This window comes from Echinops telfairi, unplaced genomic scaffold, assembly GCF_000313985.2.
Source record: "Echinops telfairi isolate 266 unplaced genomic scaffold, ASM31398v2 ScPeMD7_7412;HRSCAF=8450, whole genome shotgun sequence".
Taxonomy (NCBI): domain Eukaryota; kingdom Metazoa; phylum Chordata; class Mammalia; order Afrosoricida; family Tenrecidae; genus Echinops; species Echinops telfairi.
This window is the reverse complement of record NW_022111312.1, coordinates 18,000,117-18,012,334: the sequence shown is the minus strand read 5'-3', so window position 1 is coordinate 18,012,334 and position 12,218 is coordinate 18,000,117. Positions and strand designations below refer to the sequence as shown.

At 56.2% G+C, this 12,218-nt stretch overlaps 1 protein-coding gene across 1 annotated transcript in view; it reads right to left on the bottom strand.

Annotated features, from left to right (window-relative positions):
* Positions 1–12,218, bottom strand: part of ADGRD1 (adhesion G protein-coupled receptor D1) — an 85,080-nt gene that overhangs the window by 23,271 nt on the left and 49,591 nt on the right. Inside the window, exons 15-16 of the mRNA XM_004709748.2 lie at positions 4,508–4,581; positions 2,185–2,308 (exon numbers count right to left, since the gene is read on the bottom strand). Coding sequence (XP_004709805.1) covers positions 2,185–2,308; positions 4,508–4,581 — 198 coding nt within the window. The remainder of the gene's footprint in view (positions 1–2,184; positions 2,309–4,507; positions 4,582–12,218) is intronic.

The window sequence follows — 12,218 nt, the reverse complement described above, 5'->3', positions numbered from 1 at the left end:
ACAGCCCCAGGCAGAGGGTCTGTGGAGAACACGGGCTTCCAGTCTGGTGTTTGCTCCATCAGGTCACTGTGATTTTGTGGGGCTGCTTTGAGACACCCTTGCACAAGCGTGAGAAGCAGCAAACATAAAGCAGGCAGACGACACCTCCCCCACCCCGACTTCTCAGCTGCCCCCATGTGTGTCACTTATCGGGCAGGGACACAGAGACTGCCGCCTCCCTCAGGCCTGCCTTGGCTGGGATGGGGCCCTTCCCTCAGTAAATACAGAGCTCTGAGCTCCGCCAGCCCCTCCAGGTCAGAACCCAGGTAGGCGCCTTCTGCACCTCTCTGTAGATCCAGGACTGGGCCCAGAGGCAGCCAGTCACCCCATCAGTGCCCCGGCCAGCGGGAGGGCAAGAGAGCCCACCCAAGAGCCCCTACCCCAACCCCTGGTCAATGTGGGCAGCATGGGGCAGGCTCTTTCTAAATGATCCTGTCCGTCAGGAGCCGGGGCTGCTGGGGAGGGAGAGGCCGTGGATCGATGGATCCACCGATCGATGGCAGGTGCAGGGTTATTTCATGTTGAGCGGGAAAGAAAAACTGAGGGGGGAACGTGGGAAAGAATGCCAACCACCAGTTAACCCCCAGTGTACTGGTGACAATTTTGGAGGTGGTAAGCTGGGGTGAGGTGCAGCAGTCCACGGTCCTGGACGGTGTGTGGCAGGGACCGTGCCCTCCTCGTGTGTCCACAAGGCCTCCTTTCCAGACGGTGCCTGTCAGGAGACCCTGCTGTCCTCAGTGGCTTTACAACTCGGAGGACAAGGCCAGGGGGCAGCAGACAAGGGAAGGGAAAGGGACCCGCCAGAGGGGAATGATAAGGACGTCCACGCTTGTGGGGAGGGTGGACCAGGGTCCAGGGCAGTGGTAGGGTTGAAGGTTGTGTGACCCTTCACCACAGACATGCGCAGGGCATGGGGAGGGCAGGACAGTGCCCCAGGCAGTGGAGACATCTGCCACGTGTGGTCCCCACAGCCTCATGGGGGTCCTCCAGGAACAGATGGTACAGGCTTAGTTGGAACTGGGTGCTGGGCACCCACGTGGTCTTGCCTACCTGCCTCAAGTCCTCCCCCAGGTGATGTGTGTGTGCCTGTGTGTGTGTGCATGCATATGCATATGTGAGTGAGGGGCCTGGTGGGGGAGTGTGACAGAGGACCAGGAAGACTGGTGGCGGGGGTGGGGTGGGGGGTGGGTGTCTGTCCGAGAGGACACAGTGTCCGGTCACCACCAGTCAGGGCCTCTGGTGAGCTCTCAGAGCCCAGCAAGGGCTGGGCAAGGCCAGGAGACCCTCTCAGTGCTCATGTTTCCTGTTGGCACAGACATGGAAGCCATCTTTCCTGCGGACCAGGGAAAGTGTTTATAAACACTGTGCACAAATGTTTACCTGCAATTGCACCAATCCCAGGCATGCCCCACTTCATATGCCCTGCTCTGCGGGGCTGGCAGAGATTGTGGGGGTAGGCTTCTATGTGTGTGTGTGTAAGCCCTGCCTCGAGCCAGCCGGCCTATCCAGAGTCCCGACAGCACAAGCTCTGTGCATCTACGTCCCAGGCTGTCGGCACCCTGGCCACATGTTGCCACCATGCTGTTGTGCACAGAGGCCCTGGGGGCTTAGTGGTGGCTGGTTGGGCTGTGAACCACAAGGCCAGCAGTTTGAAACCACCAGCCGCTCCTCAGGAGAACAATGGGGCTCTCTACTTCCGGAAAGAGTTACAGTCTTGCAAACTCACGGGAGTGTGGGGGTGGTTTGAGTCAACACTGAGTTTGGTGTGGGAGCTGGCTGTGCACGTCGTCGCAGACAACGGCAGCCTGTCCACCTCATTTTGGGAGGAGTCAACCTGGACAAGTGCCATCTGCTGAGGAGGAGACAGACAGGAGGCTGTGGGGTGTGGCCAGGACCAGTGTGTGTGGTGACATCGGCTCTTGACAGGCATGCACACAGCCCACTGGGCCACAGTCACGGGTGTCCCCTCTCTGTGCCACACCCACCCCGCACCCACACAGCACAGACGGGATATGACAGGCGGGTGGAGCCCCCTGGGGGTGCTCCTGGCAAAGGGGGCCCTCAGGAAGGCCTCACGCACAGAGCTCCTCCACAGGGGCTGTCACCCGAGCCTGCCCAGGTCCCTCAGCCCACGGGGCACCTTACCTCCAGAGGGACCACCTGCATCAGGATGGCGAAGTTGGTGAGGTGGGTACAGTGGCAGACGGAGTAGCTGAGGTTCCCCTCAGTGAGGGTGCAGCCCTCGTTCGACCAGACACCTTTCCCGGAGCTGCAGACACATGGGGAAAGGTCAGCAGACCTGGCTGGCAGGGGCTGGACTAGGGGGTGCTGTGCCTGGGATGGGCACTGGGAGTCCGAGCCTGTAGTGTTCTGTTTTGCAGAAGAATGAGGCATCGATTGTATCATTTCATGGCATGTCAGCTCCGTGGAGGGCCGGGGTGGGGTGGGGAGACCCAGAACTGGAAGCTCAGTGAGACTCTCCAACAGGCAGGAGAATAGACTCGCGCTGACAGGGGACGCCGGGATTCTGGCCAGTGTCCTGCACCAGCGGGCTAAGGGGACATGACACCAGCAGACAGGGGGCTGTACTGGGAGGAGTTTCTGTAAAACTGTCACCGTCATCGTCGTCATTTCTGTCACTAGGGGCCATGGGGTCAGTTCCAACCCACAGCGACCCTATGCTCAGCGAGCAAAGCACCGCCAGTCCATGCATCCCCACGCTGCTCCAGGCCCGAGCCAGTGGCTGCAGCCATGGTGTCCACCCAGCTTGTTGAAAGGCTTCCTCTTGTTTTGCTGCCTGCTCCTCCCTGGCCCCCCAACTTTACCAAACAAGATGTTCTTCTCAAGGGACTGGTCCCTACATAGAACTGGAGGATAGAATTTCAGAATCTTTGTGGATGAAACACAAAGAAATAATCAAAAAGCCAAAAGACTCCCTGCCGCTGAGTCGACTCCCAGCAACCCTCCCAGAGCAGAGTCGCACGGCTCCCATGAGCTCCTGAGCCTGTCCATCATCACAGGGTAGAACGCCTTGCCTTCCTCCTGTGGAGGGGCCGGTGGGTTTGAACCACTGATCTTGCGGTGAGCAGCAGCCCACATCTTAATGCAGTGAGCCACTGGAGCGCTCCACAGAGACGAGACGCGCTGGGGGTAGATGAGTGGGCGCAGACGTGCAGCACTGGGTGCCGGCTGTGTTCTTCTCATGCACACGTGTCGCAAGGTTTCTGTCTGTGTGCATGCACGTGAGTGTGTGTGTGTGTGTGTGTGTGGCCTGCTGGCAGGATGGTGTGAGACGAAAGGAGCCCCTGGGAGAGGCTGTCCCGGGTGTTCCAGCTGGTTCAGCATTCGCCATTACTTAGAGCCGCCCACCGTAGGAAGTAGTCCAGACATCCCCTCCTGGAGAGCAGGTCACCAGAAGATGCCACATCCGCCGCTGTGAAGCAGGACTCAGGGGCATGAAGAAGGAGAACAGTGGGTGGTGCCTGTGGGAGGAGCCAAACGCCTCCCTGTGGCTGCCAGTGTGGTGGAGCGGGGAGACCGGGGACCCGAAGTGAACACTGAGTCCATGACATGGGCTCCAGACACCCTCCCTCACACCTGTGGGTGGGCCTTCGGGAAATGGAGGTGCTAGCGGGTCTGAGCAAGGGGCCACGGGATCTCAGTGGAAACTCCATTTTCAGGTAGGACGCTCCATTCCATGCTCAGGAGGAAGCCACTGGGCCCCACTCCTCACCAGAGTGCGGCTCTGGGGTAACAGGGACAAGCACGGCCCTGCACCTTCCACACAAGATGAACACCTGTTCAGCGCTTGTTACACCTGCCACCTGTCGCTGCTCCTCCAGTCTCCAGGTGGATGGCTGAGCCAGGTACGCAATGCTTCCCATTTCCAAGGCCTCAGATTAGAGCTGATTCCACTCTCTCCTCTTCTTGACCAAAGCGGCCGCTTTCCCTTTCCAGGATCGATCTACTCACAAGGTTGGTGGTTCAATCTCACTCATTGCTCCGTGGGAGGAAGATGAGACTGTCTACAGTGGTGAAGACGGACAACTTCGGACACCTACATGGGCCTCTCCTGTCTGTCTGACAGGGTCACTAAGGGTCAGAACGGACTCCACCGCTGTTCTATTCTGCACTACAGGGTCACTTAGCGTGTCGGCTGTCAGCTCTTGGAAAGATCGACAGCCTGGGAAACCCATGGGGCTGTTGGACTCTGTCACACAGGGTCACCGTGAGTCAGGATGGACTAGACAGTGGTAGTTTTGGGGTTTGGTCAGTTCCTCCCTTACCCACCCCTCTTCTCTCTGGGGGAAACTGTCTCTCTTGGGTTGCTTTACCCAGTACAGACTGTCCCTCCAGCAGGGCAAGATGCTGGCAGACGCCCTTACACCAACAGTCTGATGCCCTCCCTGAGTCACGTCCTGGCAGCACCATGTGCCCGCATGTCCCCACTACCCAGGGCCAGTGGTACCTGAAGTTCAGGAAGGCGCAGTAGTAGAAGACGCGGTGGCTCTGGTTGTTGGCCTGCAAGTGCTGCTTTCGCGTCTGGAATGGAAGAAGACTGGAAGTCACCATGAATCTGAAGCACCCCAGGGGCAACACGGGGGTGGGGCGGGCAAAGGCCCTGGCTTTCCTCCTCAATCCCGGATGTGGCCTGTGAGGGCTCCCGCCAGCCATTCCTGACCTGCTGCTCCGCTGGAGGCCCCCGGCCAAGTATGACCCCTGCTCCCTCGCTTGGCCCGCTCAGCCACCATCACACAGCCCGTCTGCAGGGCAGGTGAGCCCCAGCTTCCTCCCCAGGAGCCCCAGAAAAACCCAGAGTGGGTCCAGCTCCAGGACCTCCTAGAAAAGACCAAAGTGAGAGCCGGCGATGAGGTGGGTGCCTGTCGGGCTCAGGAGGGGGAAGAGGAACATCTGAGGGCAGGGCATGTCTTGGGCAGGGGTGCACACGGGACCCGGAGTGCCGTACGGGGAATATGGAGGGACTTCAGGAGACCATCCAGGTTGACCAGACTCAGGGAGACCCTGTGTGTGTGTGTGTGTGTGTGTGTGTGTGTAGTAGAACTGTGCTGGGGGGGAGGGGCGGGGAGAGGGTTTCCATCGGCTGGCTTCTCCGGCCCAGACTACCAGGCCTTTTAACAACGGGGCTTCCGGATAGACCTTTCAGTGACAGTTGAGTGCTCACCAGTGGGTGCCACCAGGGACTCTGGCAAGGGTTGTTCTCACTGCCATCAAGTTGTTTCTGACTCATTGTGACTGTATAGGACAGGGGAGAACTGACCCTCTGGGGTTCAGAGACTCATCTTTCTCTGTTGGACAGACCAGCTGGTGGTTTCAAACTGGTGACCGTTTGGTTAGCAGCCGAGCATGAAAACCATTCTGCCACCAGGGACTCCTTGCAAGGGTTATTAGCCGGGAAGAAACCGTCACATCCAGAAACCACAAGGTCAATAATACAAAGGCAGCCTCATGGCCACAGCCCTGCACCTGGGGCTGGGGGCGCTGAGGCCACCTTGGGCCCAGGCTGACACAGAACCTCTAGAATATGACGAGCGTATCTTAAAGGCTCACCAAGAGCCCAGAGGGGCTGCAAAAGCCAGAAGCCGGATGCACTGAGGAGCCCCAGCTGGAGGCAGAGCAGAGGCCGAGTGGCCCCAGGGGACCCCAACACCTGGGCTCCGGATCTGAATCACTCTTCCATGGCAGAAACATGAACTTCAAAGCCCGGGGTATGTGTGGTCTGGAGTGAAAGAGGCACAGAGAGCTCAAGGGGGCCTGGCTGCGATGGACGGCCTCGGCCACCGGGCCCCGCCCCCCCCCCCCCCCCCCCCTCCTGAGGCTCTACCCTGAGTTGGAGGGCGGCCGCTCCTTAGGGCTCAGTCTCTCCACAGCCCCCCAAGTGGGGGTGTCCTGATGTGGGACACTAGAAAAACAGTGAAAGAAGCCAGGCTCACTGGTCTGACAGAGGCTGGTGGAACCCCAGACGGTGGCCCTCACTTACCTGCAGGCCTGGACCTGAACTCATACGCAGGTCCAACTTTCAGCCAAATGGCAGCCAGGACTATGAGAGGGCAGTCACACCAGGAAGAGGCAATCTCCTTAGAACAATCAACCCCAGGAGACCAGGAGGTCAGCATGTACCCAGAGGGTGCCAGAGGCAGGAAGGACAGGAGCAGCCATGTACCTCAAGATCTGGAACCAGGATACCCCCAAATACACGGCAACTTGACGGGGCCATGATTCTTAGAATGTGATCTGATGTAATTATCTTGTGCATTATAAATCCTCACCTCTACGATGCAAATGAGGAAGGATTAGAGACAGCTGGGTAAATGGGACAGGAGGCTGTCTACACCAATACGCTGCATCTTTAGTCAATATCCTTTGAGACATAAATGAAATTAAACGATATAGTCACTGCAAATCCCCTTTTTGACTGACTATACATGTGGACTTGGTCAGATGGAATACTCAGGCACGAAATCTACCACCGCTCTGGAAAGCGGTAATTGGGAAGCTGGATATCGTTAGTCAAAGCAAGGCCGCGGCCAGCTGCAGAACAGCAGATCAGTGTCTCAGAAGCAGGTTCAAGTAGAAGAGGAATAAAGAATGCAAGCCCAGGAGCGCCAGCATACAACCTGCGTGTGTACCACCTGCACTCAGAGCCTGTCTCAAGAACAGCTCTGACTCACAGAGCACTGACGATTGGATCCCTGACGAGCTATGGGATGACAGCAAGGACATCATTTAGGAAGACGCACACCCCTCTTAATATGACTGAATGATTAAAATGTAGGGTGTGTTAACTAAAGCTCAGTAAAGCTAATTTTAAAAGATAACATTCTGTATGAAGAAAGTAAAAGGTCTTTAAAAAGACAGAAAAGACCACAGTGGATTTCAGAAGAGACCGAAACTCTCTCTAGAATGTAGAGTAGCTAAAACACCAGGAAGGAGGGGAAAAAAAGAAAATGAAGCAAAAGAGCTAAGCAGGAAATGTCAACAGGCCGCTGGAGATGGCAAGGCTCCCACTGTGGTAATGCAAAGTCCTAGGGCCTGGAGCGGGAACGCCAAAAGGGAAGGGCATGCTTAGTGTTCCTCAAGCTGAAAGAACTGAAGAGAAAAAAGCCCAAGCCTTGAGTTTTAATCTTGAAAGGTTTTTTGGGGCAAAATATTGAACAAAGCAGGAAGCTTCAAAAGAAAACAGTATCAAAATTTTACCAGAAAGAATAGTTGACAGTCAAACATTTCAAGAGAAAGCATATGCTCGGGAATCAATGGTACTGGAGGGAGAATCCGGGCTGCACAGAAGCCCTGGTGGACAGCAAGGCTCCAGGAGGTGACAGCCTACCAACGGAAACATGTCAGTAGGCTGCGGACCCACCACTATCATGGATGTTACATGCAGGCTTAGTTTTTCCTTAAGATCATTCGATCATGGCTGTCATGCTATACTGACAGGGAGCTGCCAGAAATTCAAGCCAGATTCAGAAGAGCATGTGGAAAGGGGGATCTCATTGCTAATGGCAGATGGGATCTTGGCTGACAGCAGAGAACACCAGGAAGACGTTGTGTTTTATTGACTGCTGCCCAGGCATCTGACTACATGGATCTGGAAGGAACCCAGAACGAGAGAACACTGCATAGTTCAAAGTCAGGAAAGGCATGTGTTGGGGTTTGTATGCTTTGCCCACACTTATTCAATCTGTGTGCACAGCACATAATAGGGGGAGCTGGACTAGAGGCAGAAGAACGCAGTGTCAGGACTAGAGGAAGGCTATTCACAACCTGAGATATGATACAACCTTGCTTACTGAGATCAAAGAGGACTCGAAGCACCTAGGAATAAAAATTGAAGATGAACCCAGCAATATGGATTATGCCTCAATAAAATGAAAATTTTTAAAAACTTCACAATTGTATCAATAAACAATATCATGATTGATATTTTCAGGTGGAAGTTGTCAAGGACTGTATTTCACTTGTGCATACAACCAATGCCCATGGAAGCAGCAGTGGAGAAATCGCATGATGTATTGCACTGAGCAAATCTGCTGTGCAGGACCTCTGTGAAGGGCGAACGAGCAAAGCTATCACTTTGAGGACTAGTGATATTGCTAACTTCACCCAGGCATGTGAAAACTAGACAGTGAATGAGGAAAACGGAAGGAGGAAGAGGCCTTTCAGTGATGGGGTGGTTGAAGCCTCCTGATAGTGCCACAGACTGCCAGAATAGACTGACAGCCAGAGCGCTCCTTAAGAAGTGAGATGGACCCATTTCATCCCAGGTACTCTGGGTATGTTACCAGGAGGAACCAATTCTTGGAGAAGGACGTCATGCTTGGTAAAGTGGAGAGTTGGTGAAAAAGAAGACCCGCAAAGAGATGGATGGGCACGCGGGCTGTAACAATGGGCTCACACAACAATGACTGTGAAGATGGCACAGGACTGGGCAGGGTTCCCTTCTCTTGCACTTGGGGCTGCTATCAGTTGGAGGTGACTCAATGAGACCTAACAACCACCACCACCACCTCCATCATCACAACCACCACCACCACCACCACAACAGCCACCACCACAGTCACCACCACCACAACAACAACCACAACCACCACCACCAGCACCACAGAGGAGTGAACAGGGAGGAGGAACCTCAGTCCAACCACAGGAGGAGAGCTGGGAGTGGAGTGCCTCCTGGAGACCCAGGGTCCTTGAGCCGAGAAACTCCTGGACCCAGTGGGTGGCTGGTGCCAAGATACATGGAGATGTCTAAGGGACGTGAGAGGCACACACACAGATGCTGAAATGAGACATCAACCTCCCCACAAAGCCAACAGAGAGAGCGAGCTTTCCCTTGGAGCTTAAGCACTAAGTCCGCACTTCTGGTCTCCTAAACGGTGTGAGGATACATGAATCTGTGCTAAACCCACTCGCATGTGGTGCTTCTGACAGCCCATCCAGAAAACTAAGATCACGCCTTGCCTGCGTGTCTCTCCAGGACAGCCCACGTCCCTGCGCTGTGGTCCCCATGGCTCTGCCTGCATCCAGTGCTGCCTGGGTCTCCTCCCAGACCAGACAGGCTTGGAGGCCAAGACAGGCCCTGGGGCTTACAACTCCGCCTGATGCGTCCTGGTCCCTCAGGACTCGAGGCAGGCTGACGAGGTCAGGTTCTTCTCGGTCCAGGGAGGCTCCCTGCCTCCTGACGCCCACTCCAACTGCCAGTGTGCCTGTGTCAGGGCAGCAGTGGCTACCTGGGACACTGCAGGACTGATGTCCCCAGACTGCCGGGCTCAGGTCACAGGGCCTTTGTCTTTCCCTGCCCGGTGTGGGCCCTCTGGTCGGCAGGCAGAGCACTGCCCCACCTCCTGCCCCCGTACCCCACATGAACCCCCGAGATTCTAGACCTTAGCCCCTCGTGGGGCTCTCCTTACCTGAACCCCAAGTCTGAGAACAGGCATACCCCGTTCCCTCTCCCTGGGCTTACACACAGCGTCACCCTTGGGGCCAAGTGAGGGGACGCCACCAGAGAGGAAATTGCTTTGATGTCCTGAGCGAAGAACAAGGAGGAAAATAAATCTCTCAGAAACTACACGGGAGCCGGAATGGGAACAGCGAGCTGGGAATTGAACACAAGTGTTTCCAGATCACCTCGCTTCTCCCAGGTGACGACCGGCCAACGCCGGGAAATGTCCCTGGAAACTGGGAGAACTCCTGCTGCCAGGTCCCCCCAGGTGCAGCTGGCGCCCTGCAGAGGCCAGACCTCGGGCCAGAGGGTGGGCAGGAGGGGAGGGAGGAGGGAGGCACAGTCGGTGGTGCTCGGGGAGGTGCTGTGGTCAGTGCTGGCTTGCCTCAGAGCTTAAAGGACTGTCCAGGTGAGAGCCATGTCCAGCTGTGCCCACCCCTTACTCTGAATACAAAGCCAGGACATTGTGAGGATCAGAGAACAGCCACCACACCCAAGTGGCCTCAGTGTCTGTGGCTGTGTCCCTGTGGCGCTAGAATATGGCTGAGGGCCTCTGTGGGTCTGGACAGCCTGACAGACATTGTGGAGAAATGCTCCCAACATTAACTCCTTCCCCTCCTGCCTGCCGGGCATGCTCCTACAGCTCCTGAAAAAACCCGGCTGGAGTTCTCCATGGCAGCATCCTCCCCTGCTGCCAAGCGCTTCTCTGGATTCCTGGTGCATGCTGGCAGGATGGTGGCACTTACAATTCATACTTTATCAAGCATGGTCAGGCAGGGGGACCCTGAGGAACCCCCAAGAACAAGCACACATAAACACGCACACACACACACCCACACACCCATGCATACGCGTATGCCCACACGTGTGTGTGCTATACACACCTTCACACACATTTAAGTACACATGCACACACGCACTTATGAATGTGTACACTTACACATCCACACGTGTCGTGCACTTAGACATTTACACACGTGTGTACACTCCCGTGTGTTGAACACACACACACATTAATGCACACACTCGTGCATATGTATACTCCCGTGTGTTGCACACTAACACACATTTATGCACACACGTGCAATCTGCCCATTGAGCGCATGGCTGCAGCTCAGTCGCCGGAAAAGTGAGAAGCTACTGATGGTGGCGACGGAGCCTGTGCCTGCAGGCTGGCCCGTGGCTTGTCCGGCAGACCTCCCTCTTTGGTGGAGAAATCAGACCAGATGCAGGCAGTACTGAGAGGCATGCTGTGAATCTGATGGCCCCAGTCCCCTGCGTGCACTGCTCCTCACTTCTGAGGGGCTGCCTGCCTGGCAATAAACCCACCAACCTGGCGCCCTGCCCCCATCACAATGTAGGCAGTTCTGGGCAGTGATGAGGGTGTGAGTGACTATCTGGTTTCTAAGGACTTACTGAGAAGGGACTTCTGAGAGGGGGTGACAAATGTGTTCAGAGCGGAGGAGAGGGAAGTGGGGAGAGGGAGGAGCAAAGATTTAGGGAGAGAGAGCGATATCGGCAGAGGAATAGACAAGAGAGACAGACAGACAGCAAGGGAACGTGAGGGGGCGCTCTGAGGTGAAGTCCAGCCTCGACTTCCACTACCCTGTTCCGGGACCCTTTGCTCCCAGGCTGGCTACTGGTGTTGGGTGGCACGGAGTCAGTTCCGACTCCTGGCAATTCATGGGTGACGGAACAACACTGCCCGGCCCTGTGCCTGCCATACGGGAATGGCTATGCGCAAACCCACTGCTGCAACCACCGTGTCCACTCGCCCTGTCAAGGGCCTTCCTCTTTGTCGCTGCCCCTCCACTTGACTGAACATGATGTCTTTCTCCGGGACGGGTCTCTCCTGACGGCACATCCAAAGTCTCACCCTTGCTGCCTCGGAGGGGCGTGCTGCCCGTCTTTCTCCAGGGCAGGTACACGCGCTCTTCCTGGCATGCTCGAGAGCCTTCTCCGGCACCATGGTCCACAGGCAGTGGCTCTCCTTCGGCCTTCCTAGCCCCTGTCCAGCTGTCACAGGTGGATGAGGTGACTGAAAAGACCATGGCTTGGTCAGGCACCTCAGTCCTCAAAGTGACACCCTTGTCCTTCGACACTGGTGTCTATGGTGGGCTTATGTGCATATTCTGCCGGAAAGCTGGCCGTGGCCTGTTGTGCCTGACAGGAAACGCCTCCACGTGCGACCACACATTGGCTCTCGAGGAAGAGCCGGGACCCCAGAGCGGCGCAACCCATGAGAAAGTGTCCGATAGGACAAATCCACTCAAGTGGCAAGTGCTTCTTTCCCAGGGAACACCCAAGGTCCCATCTTCTTAGGTCCTCCTGCCGCCGTGGACTGTCTGCTCCTTCACAAAGCACGGGTGCCGTCACCTCCCTGATGAGCTTCACAGAGCGAGGCCGGTGCAACCTCCCTGAAGGGCAGGGGGCACAGCCAGACGTGGAGAGCGCTCTCTGAGCCGCCCTCCAGGCCACAAGGGCACAGAGCAGGAGAAGGCTGGTCCAGGGCTGGAAGACGGACTTGCTGATGCAAGGGAACCACGTCCGTGACCCAGCCGAGCGAGCAGAACAAGCACAGAACGAGACACTCGTTGGTGATTAAAACAAAACTGAAACTCGAGGCCTAGCGGGGAATGTGCTGAACTTCACAGAGACTGTCTACAGAAAGCTGCCGCTGGCTTCAGACACACACACACACACACACACACACACACACACA